Genomic DNA, 16384 nt, shown 5'->3' on the forward strand with positions numbered 1-16384 from the left:
TATAAACAAACATTTTATTTAAAAATATAAGAATAGACTTACTAGCGGATCCGCCCATGACCGTCTTCATCGGACGCCCGGAGTTTTGCGTGTTTACCATGTATAATAGTTCTTTAAATAACTAAATAATATATAAAGTTAATAAGGAATAATCAGTGGTAAGACAATTTAAAATAATGCAAAACAAATCAACAATAATAAACATCTTTAATAGGATAATAGCTACAGCCGGATGGTCGAGGAAGTTAAGGCGTCAGCTGCCTCTCTGGAGGATCCACGATCGAATCTTGTCGGAGAACCCCGGAAATTTTTTCATGGGCTATATTTCTCGGATATGCCGGGCCCCACTTCTCACCACCCAGCTTGGCCGAACCCACAATGGGCATGAGAAAATGCTGCCTTAGTGCCCATAGAACGGATAGTTAAAAAATTACTTGTAGTATTAATCGCATTATTTTAAATGTAAATTCAGCCAGATCTATTAATTAATACCTACAATGGGGCGGCCGAATGATAAAGGACAGGGACCGAAAAGTTCCTGGAGTTTTTCGACCCGAGCGGTAGGTGCTACCTTTTACAGTAAGTCATTCGACCGTCCAGATAATTAAAAAAATATTGTAGAACTTCGATCTGTAAATAATTTTATTTATTTATAAAATATACGGTAAAATAAAAATGAAATTCAGAATCAACGTCGGCATCATCGACATTTTCATCTTTATTTTAAATGATTCCGAATTTACTGTGGTAGACACGTGTATAAAAACACAATCATATTGAAACAATTTGAAAATAGAATTTCTTTTTATGAAATAAATAAATATATTTTGGACTATTTAATTTTGTTATACAAATAAATATTATTAATTATTAATATATTGGATGTATACAGTTTTATAAATATATACAATCGGATAAGATGCTATTTCGTGCTATTTTCCATTCTAAGTTCTTTGCCCGATTATACTACGTTGAAAAATTTTGATTTATCATTCAGATTGAACCTATATACAAGAGGAGAATTAAAAACTCCCCCTCACCACAACCTTCCTGCTTCTAAAACCTTTAGTGTCATCTGGTCCTTTCGGTAATCTCAATATGTAATTTGAAATTTTATGTTCAGAAATCAGTTCCAACCTGTTCTCCCTTCTGTTCTGATTGACTACAGTTGGAAGAGTGTATCTTCGACTAAAGTTGGTGATTAATACGGGTGAGTTACATCTGCTATCACAGTCAGAACCTCTCCTAGGAGAGGTAGATAGATAACCGGAAGAAACACTAGAAGAGCGATATCCGGAATGAATTTCGTTCCGGCTAATTATAATGTCTTTGGGTTTCGATTTTGGCTTCTTCCTCTTGTTTTTGCACGTTTCAGATTCTGGCAAAGGTAACACTCGAACATCCTTAACTTGCAAAGATTTCTGCGCGGAAAGTTCATTTTCGAATTCGATTAATGCGCAAACGTTTTTTAATAAATTCGGATGTTTGCAGCTCAATTTCCTGACATTTTCTGGGACGTTACCACCCGGTCTCAATATCTGTAATAGTGCAATTTCGCCGCAAGACGAAAAAAGACCACCAACCTTTTCTACTGTAGCTTTGTGGAAAGGCAGATCGCATGCCAGAACACTTTTCGAACAAACCGGTTGTTCCAATTCGGGAAGTGGCTCCTTTCTACGAACTCGAGTGCCTTCTGCGTTCACTTCCAACATTTCCGAAGTATTCAAACTGTAAGCCACCACTTGCCAGTTTCTTGTTAAAGTCTTGACTTTTCTGTAAGAAGTCATCAGCTTTATGCTCACGTATCCTTCCTTGTTCCTTTTAAGATGTTTAAGAAGAAATTTATCTTTTAGAACGTTTTCGTTCGAAAAATAGAACTCGATTAAATCGACTATTTTTTTCGTTAAATCGCCGTCCGGGACGATAAATTCGTTGATATTTTCCCTATCGCTATCGGAGGTGGTAACAAGTATTTCTTCCGACATCTTTACAAAAATACTGAAATCGATACACGCGCACACCTATTTATGATCCAGAATCAATCATATACATCGGCTTCTCATTGGTCGTTTTCTCTCGATTCGTCCTCTAAGTTCAAGTATTATTCTATGACGCTATAATGGTCTTATTTATTTACACCAATTAGAACGAGTATACGGATGGGATCGTTCATCAATGATATGTGATGTCACAGATCAGGCGATGATCTTTTAACAATCACACGAGACTTATCTCTCGATAGATAAATTCTTATTTATAAATTTCTGCGAAAATAAACTATTTTTTATAACAGTAATTGGTATATTTTTACAAATTTAAATAAGGTCAAGTTGTTTTCGGTTTATACTTAGATACAAATCATCATCAACAACAAATCTAACTAAAAACTCTTCTTCAATAAAATTACTTCATATTAAATTAAGTAAAAGAACATATTTTGCAATTAAATAATCCTGTATTTGTTTAAGTTTCTCGTATTTAACTATTACTACGATTTTCAATAAATATCTTGAAATGTTTTCCATTAATGCATTGCCACGTCCATTTTTTTCCTATATTCCTATCAATGGCCGTTGTTCATTGTATTAACAAACTTCAAAGTTTCTCTTCGAATATTCTCTATACGAATGCATATATTAAATGAAGCTTTTTCTGAGTTAAATTAATATGTGCATTTCAATTTCCCCGATAGAATTATAAATAAATGTTTACTGATAATCTAGAATACAACTACAATAAATAATCGATGAGAAAGTACTTAATTTGGAATATATATTTTAGGTTATCATTGAAGCTTTTTAGGCATTTTTTATGGAGTATGTCTTCATGTATTGGTATATATCAATAAATATTTTCGATATAACTTAACGATTATTTAAAGAAAGTTAACACAATCCTTACAACTTTAATGTGTTTTTCTATTGTGAAATATTGGTTATTCATCCAGCGATAGGCTGTACACAGTCGATAATGAGTCATCAAAATAAGTCGGAATTTTTAGTATTCCGTAACCACTTACTTTTTAAATTATTATTAAATATACGATAAAACTTAAAACGATTTTAAATTAAAGAAAAATTTATACTAATTATATGTCGATACAACTACTTCAATGAATTGATTTCTCATTAAAATGTCGAACGATGCCGTTAATTTCAATTGATTTCTTCATTGTAAAAAATTCCGGTATATACATAATCCAACCGCTAATAACGGCTACCTCTAAACAGCGACCATTTTTTTTTCTCTGAACAAAAATGCATACAAAATAACGATTTGTTTTTATGTATCTTGTTCAGTAGTTTGACTACATATATTAAAATTTCGATGTAATTAAAGGCTTAATTTTTGTACGTTTTCAGACATTTCCTGAGCAATTTATTATATACATTTTGCAGCAATACATTTAATGATACAGCAGTTTTCTTACTTGCATAATTACATCAATATACTTATAAAATCTTTTTAATTATATATTTTACTTCTAGAGCTTTATTTTAAACATCATTACCAAGTATATAACTCATTTGAAACTTTTAAAATTTTATTTATTATTTCACTGTTATCTTCACTTTCATTAGCGTTTTTTATCATTCGTTAATGACACGTGAAATTAAAAACAAGTTATACAAATATCAATAATAGCTTTGAAATGATATCCAAAATCATATCACTATTAGATAACCTGATAAAAACAAACTTGAAAGAATTCATCTTTGCGTCATCGTGTCGCCGAGATACCCTACAAATTTTAATACGGTTATCGATAATCGTCAAGTCTTTCCCATCAAAATTTCTAAAGAGAAAAAAAAAAATATTATGTAAAAACCACGTGCCAAAATCTTGTGTACCTTGTACAGGTGTGATAAAATGGATGATGATTAGTCAGCAATTATAGAAACGTTTGATGTTAAGTCACGTCAGATAGTGATGTAAAATATTCATAGTTGAGAATCTGCTGAGTTGTTACACTCGAACAGGATACTGATTTTCTTTTCTTTTTTTTTTTAATTACTAAACACAACTTATTTTTATGTTTTCTTAAAATTTGCTTATTCCTTTGAAATCAATGTTACTTATAAGAGTAAATGTTTACTAAAGATAAAAATTTCTGATGAAAATAGAAAAAAAAACTTTAGGAATATCTGTAAAAAAAAATATATTAAATAAAAATTTATTATTATTTATATAAAATTTTTTACCCTAGAATGTTGTATTTAGAAAGAAGATTCTAATAAAATTTAACAGTTAATGATTTGGTAAAAAGAAAAATTTTTAAGTTATTTCACATAAACTTAGTGAATATATTATATCAAATATTTTTAATGAAAAATTTCAATAAAAATAACAAAATTTAAGCTTTCTGTAGGACTTTTGCTTATACATTGTTATTCTGCGAGTTTATTGGAAAACATTGATTTTATATTAATCAATATAAAGTCTGTTTTTGCTTATATTCTGCTGCAAACTAAATTTTATTGTAGGATTTGAATTTTGATAAATTTATTGTATCCTGTGGTCATGAAACGATTAACAATTACATTTCTATTTGCTTGTTATAGAGATCTTTTGAGAGATGTTAGTCAATAATCTTATAAATGATTGGATTGGATTGGTGAAATAAGGCTCCAGTGTTCAGTAGTGTTATCTACTTAGTCACAAGTGAACTAAAAATAATTTCACTCTCATAAGTTGCAAAATTATATATATATAAATGTGTTAAGAAAAAAATATATTAAATAAAACAGACATTTTGTAAATTATTTTTTTTTTTACTATTTCAAAGGTTTCATGAATAAAAAGTTTATAAAAAATTATTATAGAAATTATATAGTGCATAATAGGTCTATAATCTTTAAACAATGTTTAAGGATAAATTTTAACCTTCAAACAAACTAAATATCAATAATTTAGAAAAATTAGAATAATAAATTTTTAGACTTGTTTTCTATTACCAAAATTATAATTCAGAATTTAAACTTAATATATATATTTTATTCCCCACTAAAATCTTTCTGCCTTATAGGAACTAAAAGGGCCACTATTTTATAATAAAGATAAACTTTAGGTCTACTTTAGTAGACCTAAAGTTGATCTTTAGGTCTACTAATCACTCAGAAAATTAAGATTCTAATCTGGATTTGAATCCAAGTGCCTCAGAGTAGCAAGATAAAACTTTAGTCACTTTAATCATCTATACTCATAATTATGTAAGTATATTTCTATGAAATTTATTTTCTGGAAACAAATTTATAGAATGTTAGGTGGGTAGAATGTTAAAAATCAGAATAAAAGAGCATATACGAGTTATGAAGTATAATTACACTAATGCAGCAGTTGCCACACACTGCAATCACACCAGTGGCGGGATTTGCAGTGTGTGGAATTTTGATGCTTGAAAGCATCAAAATTCTTAAAAAAGAACAAAATATTATTAAAAGAAAACTTTTTGAACATATTGAAATTATTAAAAAACGAAATTAATAAAATAAATTTAAACACTGGCATTGTCATCAGTGAGATCTGGCAACTGTTACTACCAAAATAAAAAGAGTCCATTTGAAAATGTTCTTTCTCCTCCTTCCACTTCCTTTTTTAATTCACTGTATGATATAATGATCAGACTTCCTGATAATCATACAGTGAAACCCTTTACACCTTTTTATGCAACCCTTTACACCTTTACACAAGTTTTTATGTTTTTACTCTTTTTACTGGTGAATTTTTTTCTACATTTTAACCTAAAATTTTTATTTTTACAGGTATACCCTCATTATTTTTANTGAAAATATAATTTATTTATTTAGGAAAAATAGAAAGAACAAAATATTATTAAAAGAAAACTTTTTGAACATATTGAAATTATTAAAAAACGAAATTAATAAAATAAATTTAAACACTGGCATTGTCATCAGTGAGATCTGGCAACTGTTACTACCAAAATAAAAAGAGTCCATTTGAAAATGTTCTTTCTCCTCCTTCCACTTCCTTTTTTAATTCACTGTATGATATAATGATCAGACTTCCTGATAATCATACAGTGAAACCCTTTACACCTTTTTATGCAACCCTTTACACCTTTACACAAGTTTTTATGTTTTTACTCTTTTTACTGGTGAATTTTTTTCTACATTTTAACCTAAAATTTTTATTTTTACAGGTATACCCTCATTATTTTTATCAATATTCTATTTTATTTAGTGCCTTTTTTGGAGAAAAAAAGGTGGTGGAATGCTCATCTCATTACTAAAAATATATTACATACATCGTACACAAGATTCGGCACACAAACAGGACAAGGACCATCTTAATAATTTTGTTGCCTATCTTCTATGCTCAACAGAGCAATTCAACACGGACCAAACATCAAATTTTCAAAAATTTTCTTAAAACTTTTAAAATACATCGAAAAATTTTTGTAAAAATAAAAATTTTTGGTTAAAATGTAGAAAAAAATTGACCAGTAAAGAGAGTAAAAACCAGGGCTGTGGAGTCGCATAAAAATCTACCGACTCCAACTCTGACTCAGACTTTTCCTTACCATCTGACTCCGACTCCGTTTCATATACATAACACAAGTTGGTAAGTAAAAAGGGAGTCAGAGTCGGTGGATTTTTTGACGACTCCGATTCCGACTAAAACACCAAAACTCCACGACTCCGACTCCACAGCCCTGGTAAAAACATAAAAACTTGTTAAAAACAAGGTGTAAAGGGTTTCACTGTATGATTATCAGGAAGTCTGATCATTATATCATACAGTGAATTAAAAAAGGAAGGGGTAGGAGGAGAAAGATAATTTTTCTAAATCCTCTACAGAGGATTTAGAAAAATTATCCAAAAAGCAAAATGAATACTATCGTAAATTTCTAGAAAAATTAGCTGAGGTGGTGGAATGCCATTCCATTGCATTCTATGATAAAAAAAAGCTCTGATTATATTTATTTATTTTTTTAAAATTCATTTCAGTTTTACTTGTTCTACCCCATGTTTTTAATAATTAGTTATTCCAGTAGTCACTATTATATTATATTTTTTAGATAATTTTTGTAATTTTTGAGTTTTATGCATATGTTAATTATTAAATATACTCTGTAATTTCTTATATAGTTTTACCATTATACTCTACATAATAAAGACTGAAGAGGGGCATAAGGCCTGAAATGCATATTCTTTGTAAAGTATAGAAAATAGAAATCCACTTTTTCCATCAAGAGAAGTGTTCCTGTGTAATAAGTTCTCAATAGCAATTTTATGCTAGTGGAACCTAGCATAAAATTGCTAGGTTCCTAAGTTCTTAAATTGCTAGTTTCCAAGGAACATACAAAAAATTTATAGAACTTTAAAAACTCTCAAATTACAGCTATAATGCAAGTGAATAGAATAAATTTTGATTATTACTTATAAATACTTCCAATATTTTATATGCAAAAATACTACTTGACATTTTACTGCACAGAAAACACTACTACTTTTAATTGTAAAAATAAAAATAACAACTTATATATATATATATAAAATATATATGATTAGTGGTAATTTAGTAATTTAGCTTTAAAGATTTTTTTTTAACAGTTCAAAAGGAATTTAGCCATTATATTAAATTAAATTAATGTTTTATTTTTCATTTTTCATTTTAAAAATATATTACAAAATATTTATAAAATTAAATTAAGGAATGTTTTGTCATATAAAATTCAAAATCATTTCAAAAGAGAAGTAACTTGTTCTGGCATATAAGGCAAAAGAGAATCAGGTTCCGGATACGCATTAGAAGCATCATGTATGGCTTCATAAATTTGTTTGTAGACAGAACACAAAAGCTCGACAGTTCTCGAACGAAGATTTTGCCTTGGAGCAAAAGAAGAAAATAAATGCTCATAAATGTATATATAGTATATAAATTTACAATAATCTATAATCTGATTACATACCTTAATACTACACTGAGCAGTAAATTACATTGAGGAATTGCCAGACTGTCTGGAGAAGAGAGAAAGGAATCTAATTTTTTCTGAAAATATAATTTATTTATTTAGGAAAAATAGATAAAAAGTTCTGCTAATAATAATTGAAACTTTATTATTAACAACAAACTGAAACCTGTTCAAAAGAAGAAATGAAAAAAATTGATTATTATTAGAACTATGCAAGTTTTATTATAAACTTTTGTGCCATTGCAGCAGCATGATCTTAACTTAATGTTTGAATTTGGATGAGCACCATATAAAAAAGTTGATATATTTAACTTGTTTTAGTAAATATTGTAATCAATGGATAACATTATTGAATGAATTTTGTCAATTTTATATTCAATATATAATTTTTGACAAGACTATGTCTTGTTTATAAAATCGTACTGCCCAATGTTCTTACCAGCATAGAGGTATGAAAGAGTATATGTCGAGAGTTGATATTTGGCACAGAGTATTAGGTACCCAAATCATTTGCACATAAAAAAATCCAGACTCGTAGGTAGTCAGAGGACCGAGAATTAAGTCAAAATAAAATACAAAATGGCGACCCTCTTCTACAAACAGGCAAAACAGCCATCTCACCCCACCAAAGTCAGGTAGGGGAGAGTACCACCCACAGTTATTCTAAGAAGCAAACTTTGACCTTAGGACTGAACATGTAGTTTCTTCTATGTTAAATAAAATTTATAATCTAATTTTGTAAATTTGGGAGTGCTTCAAATATGACGTTAAAACGGTTTTATGTCGTTACAAGTGGGTTTTTTTTAACATTATCTAGTATAGTAAAATCGTAGGATCAATAAAAATTTGATGTTATATTAGGGTTGTCATTACATTTGATGACATTATAATTGGGTTAAACTGTATATTGTTTGTGCAAAATAAAAAAATAATTTCAGACGATACAATAGCCACGATTATTTTTTTAAAAAACGGGAACTTTTCGTTATGCATTGACAAAAATTCAACCTGGGCCGACACGCAACAAAGAGAAATTTTGAAATTAGATAGGCTAATTGTGGTCGTGGCTGGTGAAGTTTGAATGATCGCACCCAAAAGCAGCAATATCAAAGAAGATAGGAGAATGAGAATGAGACCTGCCATGAGTATCAAAGTGATTCCGTCTCCGAGACATAGTCGTGTCCCAAATACAGTTTTGACGTTTTACTTGTTTAGTTTTGATTCACTTACATTCAAGAAACTCAATTACTTCTGATGATATGGCTCAGCTTAAAATTAGCTACAGTACGTTGCAAAAATACAATAATTGATTTTGCTCATTGTTAATTTTCTGTAAAGAAGTCATCAGTTTTATTTAAAGGCAATAAAGAAAGTTAAAATAACACAATTAAGAGATTGTTAAGGAAAATTTGAAAGTTACTGCCATATAAACATGCATTTCATCAATAAAAAGTATTTGCATAGAAATGACAATGTACAAACTTTGGATATATTATATTATTTTTAATAACATAAATAATTCTAATTACTAAAAGGAAACATAAAAACAAAGTACTTACATTAGCAGACTGAATAGCCAAAGCATCACATCCCAGAATTGCTGAAAGTGGACCTTGTTTTGGTTGATATGTTTGCAGAGTTTTATAAACTGTCCCTAAACCCAGATGACCTACAATCTGAGAAGTCTGTTCACTGACTAATGTATCAAGATGTGCTTCCATCTAAATAGAGCAAATTAAATACTGGTAAGCATTTTAAAAAATATTCTATATAATATAATAAATTATTTTTATATATAATTACTTGTGCCTGTAGCATTTCTAATTGTTGATCACTGAATTCATACACAGTTAATGAGGAATGCATTAAATGAAGACAATTTGTTAAATAAACAGCCATATCAACAGGTGCAAGCTTAGATGCTGACATATGACACATTTGTAGTAGTGGTTCTATCATTGTTGTCAAAATCTGTTAAACAATGTCTAATTATTTTTTCATAAGTTTACAGATATAATTATGAATGCAATTTCATTACCTGAGGCACATCTTTCTGTCTATCATCAATAGATATGAGACTACCATCTTGACAAGATAATATTTCTTTTAGTAATGCTAAAGATTGTGTAAGAGATTCTGGAGGCCCTAAATCAGCTGGAGGAAGTTCAATTTGCTCTAAAAGTTGGCTACAATGACATGTCATACTATTATAAAACATTTTTCTACTTAAATCTTGCAGTTCTTTCAATGTATTTAATAACTGAGACTCTACAGTGACAACTTGGCTGAAAAATAAAATTTTCAATTATTACACAAATTAAAATAATATTCAAAAATAAATGAATTTAAAAAATTTTATCTATATGTATAGAAAAAATCATCTCATACAATTTAAAGCTATCAAAATAAAATATTTTCATTTCAATGATCAACTCAAATTTAATAAAAACATTAAAATTGCATACTTAATTGTTTGGTGATAGAATTTTAACAAACTGCTCAAACAAAAGAGAGTGACTGCTCCAGGTTCTGATACTGTTACTTGTTCTACACGAACTTTTAATGGTCGACATAATCCTTCTGTTATGTGAGATAAAGCCTGTTGTATGTCTTCTTCCAAACCTATATTTACATAACTTTTTTCATTAAAATTAAAACTGAATAAGCTTTATTATAATAAATAACACTGACTATAAAGGTAAAGATGTAGAAGAGAGCTTAGGGTTAAAATTAAAACTGGAGCATTCATTGGGGAAAATTTGGCAAGTGGATAGAAAAGAAAGGGGAGGCATATAGAACAAGTGTATATAAGAATTACACAAGATTAATGTATATACACCTTACAATTCTAAAGACTCATATAGATAAAAATAATAGCTTTAATAGCTTGATAACAAAAGCAATTAAACCATTTTTGGATTTTTCAATCCAAAAATGGTTTAATTGCTTTTGTTATCAAGCTATCAAAGCTATTGTTTTATTATACTATTATAGCTATTATCAATCAATCAATCAATCAACATTTATTTGCTATGGCTTTCGCCTTTACAAAGGGGGTTACAAAATCGTGCAACATTAACAGATACAAACATAATTATACATAATTTCAAAAATATTAAAACTTAGTTAATAATGTTATGTTAATATGTTTAATAAATAACAGAAAAATTTATAAACTTTAAATAACATGTCAGAGCTTAAATTATCATCGTATAAACAAAACATATCAAAATTAGTCGTTAATAATGTATCCCTTAAATGTTCAGTAATTTCACAAGATACAAATAAATGGTTCTTAATATTTTCACAGAGTCGATTACATAAAGGGCAGTTAGAATGGGCGGAAATATTCATTCTACGCCTATTTAATATAATAGTATAGTCATTAAGTCGCAATTGAATTATCAAGGATTTAATATTATAACTTAAATTTGATAATAAATAATATCGAGGTGTCCATGGAGCTATTAAGGAAGTCTCAAAAAACCTACTCTTTTGTTCAATATATTGAATGTCTTGAGCCCAGTATTTATCTTTTAATGACTGAAATATTTCAGCCATAAAAAGGTTTTTATTTGAGACCTGAATATAATAGTCAGTAGAATAACCTAATTCAGACAATAAATTTTCAACTGAGGAGGACCAAGTTACAAACGAAGAATTTCCGACTGTTAATTTCAATTTGTTATAAATCAACTTTCTAGGGTCGCAATCTGGTAACTCCAAAATTTTACTCCAGTATCTAAAAATACTCATTGTNAAAAAAAATTAAAAATGTAATGAGGTATTATATAGATATAGAGAATATAACATAAGAAAAAATAGAATCTTAATGAAATGAATATTTCATTAAGATTCTACTCATTTCAATTAAGATAGTCATTTCTCATATTTTTTTAATATTAATTATAGAATAATTATGATTATTTTTGTTAAAAAAATCATTTTTATTCTCTGAGTAATTGTACTGTATTTTTAATTTTAGTAACAGACAGCTCCAGGTTCTGATACTGTTACTTGTTCTGAATAATTTCTGTTACTTGTTCTGAATCATTGATAACTTGTTCTGAATAATTACATTAGTAAGTAATTAAAGTAATTAGTGTAAGTATTCTAAAAGTAATTAACTACTTTTAGAACACTTACATTAATTAAAAACTGAATATCTATTTTTAAATAAAAATTTTTAGATAACATTATATAGAGTTAGTAAATAGTGTAACACTGTTTTTATTTCAGAATATGTATAAGTAAATAAATATATTATAATACTGAATAAACAATAAACTATTAATTTAAAACTATTTTAATTATAATGAACAATTTTATTTATTCATTATTGAATGCTGAATAACTGAAAAAAATGCATATGATGTTTTTAATTATGAAACAGTTGTAAAGATAGCATAAAAAAGAAAAGCATGAATTTCTGGCATTGACTAAATTTTATTTAAATTAAAAAATTTAAACACAAAAATTCAGTATTGAAATTTAAGAACAAGAACAAATTTGCTATAACAAAAATAAAACATCCACATAATCTACTGTATATCCTGCACCATTGCTCCATAGAGTTGACTTTTGTAATTACAATTTAAAATTGGTATATAACCTGTCTCCCATTCAAACTGTCTTTTAAATATAGATAACTGTGTTATATGCAAAAAATAATAATAATAATAATGATGATATCTAAAATTAATTTTTAAAAAGTATAAATAGTAAAAATTTGATTACTTTCTTTCACACATTTTCTTAAAACTGCTTCTATCATTTCTTTTTCAGAAGCAATAGTTTGATGTAACCATGCTAACATATCTCCAACATATCTTAGTGGATCATGAGAATGCAATTCAATAGGACGTGGCATTCCACCAGGACCTAGATACAAAAATGATGTTAAATATTAACTTTTATTAATAATCTTTCATTTAATGTTTACTCTTACCTCCTCTGGTTAATGCATCAATAAATCCTCGAACAATTGCAGCCCTACGGGCATTTGCATATTCATCAACAGAATATTTAAATAATACAGATCTATCCTGCAAACTCTCCATTGCTTGGCAAAGAAGTGGGTTAATGTCAGGTGATTCCACAATCAAAAGTCGACATTCACCTACAAAAATATTTATTTAAAAATAAATTAATTTTACAGATTAGATACAAGAATAAAAATATAGGAAAAAGATTTAGAAAAATTATATACAGAAACTATTTTTGGAAATTCAATAAAAGAGATAAAGAATGATATCTGAAGCATTTTCATGTGCCACATAATAATGGAGATTTGTTCCAAGAAACATGCCATTAAGTACATCATACAGTGTACTTAGACAAACCTGTATGGCAATGGTTCCCAACCAACTATATTGTTAAGTCATTCTAAGTGTGCTGTGAAATAAATAAATAAATTGAAGTGACAAATTTTAAAATTTATAAATGAAAACAACAAAGTGTACTTCTACATGTTTCAAATATATTTCATAAGTTTTTTCTATGATAGTTTATGGGAACAAAATATTTGAGAGAGCCACATGATCGACCTGTTGACTATTCAAATAAAATTTCATAATAAAGTATGCTGCAACCTTTCCATAATTGTTTGTCCAATAAATTTGAGAAACTATTGTTGTATAGTATAGCTTACTATTCAAATAGACTATATGTAACACAATAGTAAGTATGTATTTATGTATCTAAACATATTTATGCATAGAAAAGGTATAGGTGACTACATATTTTTCAGCTCCATTATAATATTATGAGACCTCCATTGTATATGTGGTTTGTCATTAAAACATTGTTGAATGATACATATCTGCATTAAAATTACTATTACATCATGAAACTTGTAAAAAATTATATAGAAATTTTAAAAAATAATTAAAATAATTTTAATATTAAAAGACAGTGAAATAAAATTATAGGAATAACTCACAGAAAAAAAATTGATTTCTCAACATTAATTCTAAATCTATTATTACTAATTGATAACTTACTAATTACAGGAAATTACAATTTGTTCACTTGAGAAATAATGCTTTTTCTAATATTAACATATTGATTGAAAGTAGAACTTTCAATCAATAAATATGTGTTTTTTATTTATTAAATATTTAGTAAAAATTAGTATAAGAAGTGTTTGAGGTTGTTTTTCTTCCTTACTTTTTTCACTCCTAAGAATTTATTAAAAGTATATTTAATTTATTCTAATGTTTTAAAATTAAAACCATATCAAAAAATTATAAAAATTGTTGGTAATAATTTATAATTTAAAATTAGTAATGTCATATTTCTTAATCATAGTAAAAGATTGAAGATCAAGTACAAGTTGATCACATTTATCACATTAAAATAATTTTTAATATCTATTCTCGGATTAAATTTCTTAAAATAATTAGATATATTCTTTAATTGATATCTCAAAACAAATAATTTAATATGATAGTTTAAGTGATAGACCTTTATAAACTTTTATTCAGTAACTATTCCTATTCCAATTATTAATAATTTTATCCTATTGAGACAAAATATGCAGATACATGCTTTGAAATGATTTTGAAAAAGAAGAAGAAAAGGAAAACTATTTATAATGATTTTTTTAATTGAATGAATATATAATATCAATAAGAACATACTAGAATTACTGTACTTTTCATATATTTAGTAATAAATGTAAAACATATAACAGCTTGGCACTATATATACTGCTCCAATATGCTATGGCACCCTAGATAAATACACAGAGCTAAGGATTGTCAGTATATCTGTGAATTATATCATTAAATGATTTCAGCAAGTAAAAAGTGCTTTATTTATATAAAAATCTATTTAAAAACTATAAATATTTTTCTATAAAAAAAAATATTTTTATATATTAAGCCAATAAAATTTATTTTATAATCAGCACTGTACATCTTTACTAATTACTTTAAGAAATAAAAACAATGTTAAAGATATAATTAATTTCCACAACTTAATTTGTATCTCAGTTTTTAAAATGTTATTTTATTTTGTTATATTATAAATACATTCAACTTGTATTGATTAACTAATATATAAAGCAGATAATTCCCTTTTATAATTTATGATGAAATTTTGATACTGTATTTAGCTAATTTCCATAGATAGAAAAATCAATATGTTATTTTTACATCAATGACAAATGTAATATGGCATAGAAAGTCACTAAATTAGTTATAAATACAAATTTATTTAAATATATTATATGAATTTGACAGGAACATTTAATTATTTTTAGCTTACTTTTAAAAAAAAGTTAAAATATAAAAAGAAATAAGGTTTTCTGATTATTTCTCACAATGAAGTGTGAATAAATGACACAAGGCTTTCTTTACATCTGTTTATTCTCTTTTTTCATTTGCCTAGATGCATTTCGGTTTGTTTGTTTGTTTAGTTATGGCAACACAACACTTGGGTAATCTGCCTAGGGGATGCCTTCTGAGAGGTCTTTTTAAAGGAAACTGGCCCCTATTTAGATGTTATAGACGTGGAGAAAACCCAGAAAACTCCACATGGCCAGCCCACCTGAGCGAAGCGCGAACCCATGACCGAACTCCCAGTGTTCAGGGTACGAAGACCGCTGGCCACTGGTGGGTGACACGTTTCAGGTCTTTGCTCCTCTTCTGTTGGCTTTTTTCATAAAGGTGTTATACATTTAATTTTCCAAAAATGTATAATAGTGTGGCTTTTACCTTTAAACATTTTCAGAAAATTAAATGTATAACACCTTTATGGAAAAAATCGACAGAAGAAGGGCAAAGACCCAAAACACGTCTCAGCAAATAAAAAAAGAGAATTAAACAGATGTAAAGAAAGCCTTGTGTCATTATATTACACTTCATTGTGAAAAATAATCAAATAAGAAGATTGACATGGTTTCATATAAAGAAGAAATAAGTTTTATAAATAAAAAAAATATAAAGTTTTTAGAATACTTTTTAACATTTTTAAGTTAATAAGATTTTAAATCAATACTTTATTACATTCTTCAAACTTTTTCTCATTTATTATTGTCAAGAATATGTTTTAATATCTAAATAGTTTAATTCTTGAATGCAATAAAAAATTAGTTGAAGTGAAGTAATCTGTGGAAGCAATAAGTGTCTAGAGAACAGATTAATGAGAAAAAAAGTCAACAAAAGTCATAAAAGAACATTATAACACATCTCTTATTACTATTCACAAAAATTAGTTATATTATCAGAAATAACAAAAAAATAAAGGATACATACATCTTTTAAAAAACATAAGAGACAAAATCAGTTTAGTATGAAAAACAGATTAAAAAATTCCTTAATTAAAAACATTATAGAAAATTTATACCTAAAAACACTTACACTTCTTGATATTATTTAGATGCATTAATTTTAATAAATTATGTATGTTCATTAATATTGATATAATAATAGTAATATATATATA

The 16384-nt window shown here is 27.4% G+C and overlaps 2 protein-coding genes across 2 annotated transcripts in view; both read right to left on the reverse strand.

Moving 5' to 3' along the window:
- Positions 1–226: 226 nt before the first annotated feature.
- On the reverse strand, positions 227–2265 carry LOC111641685 (la-related protein 6-like). Its single transcript, XM_023387890.1, has one exon. It carries the CDS (start codon positions 1983–1985, stop codon positions 1023–1025), a length of 963 nt encoding a protein of 320 aa, XP_023243658.1. The 5' UTR covers positions 1986–2265; the 3' UTR covers positions 227–1022.
- Positions 2266–7619: 5354 nt separating this feature from the next.
- LOC111641682 (conserved oligomeric Golgi complex subunit 6-like) overlaps positions 7620–16384 on the reverse strand; it is a 15142-nt gene continuing 6377 nt past the window's right edge. Inside the window, exons 7-14 of the mRNA XM_023387888.1 lie at positions 12885–13055; positions 12674–12817; positions 10402–10558; positions 9975–10221; positions 9740–9907; positions 9496–9657; positions 7934–8013; positions 7620–7850 (exon numbers count right to left, since the gene is read on the reverse strand). Coding sequence (XP_023243656.1) covers positions 7703–7850; positions 7934–8013; positions 9496–9657; positions 9740–9907; positions 9975–10221; positions 10402–10558; positions 12674–12817; positions 12885–13055 — 1277 coding nt within the window. The 3' untranslated portion in view covers positions 7620–7702. The remainder of the gene's footprint in view (positions 7851–7933; positions 8014–9495; positions 9658–9739; positions 9908–9974; positions 10222–10401; positions 10559–12673; positions 12818–12884; positions 13056–16384) is intronic.

The sequence above is a fragment of the Centruroides sculpturatus genome, unplaced genomic scaffold (assembly GCF_000671375.1).
Source record: "Centruroides sculpturatus isolate CEXI.00-Female unplaced genomic scaffold, Cexi_2.0 scaffold1561, whole genome shotgun sequence".
In the NCBI taxonomy this organism is placed as follows: Eukaryota; Metazoa; Arthropoda; class Arachnida; order Scorpiones; family Buthidae; genus Centruroides; species Centruroides sculpturatus.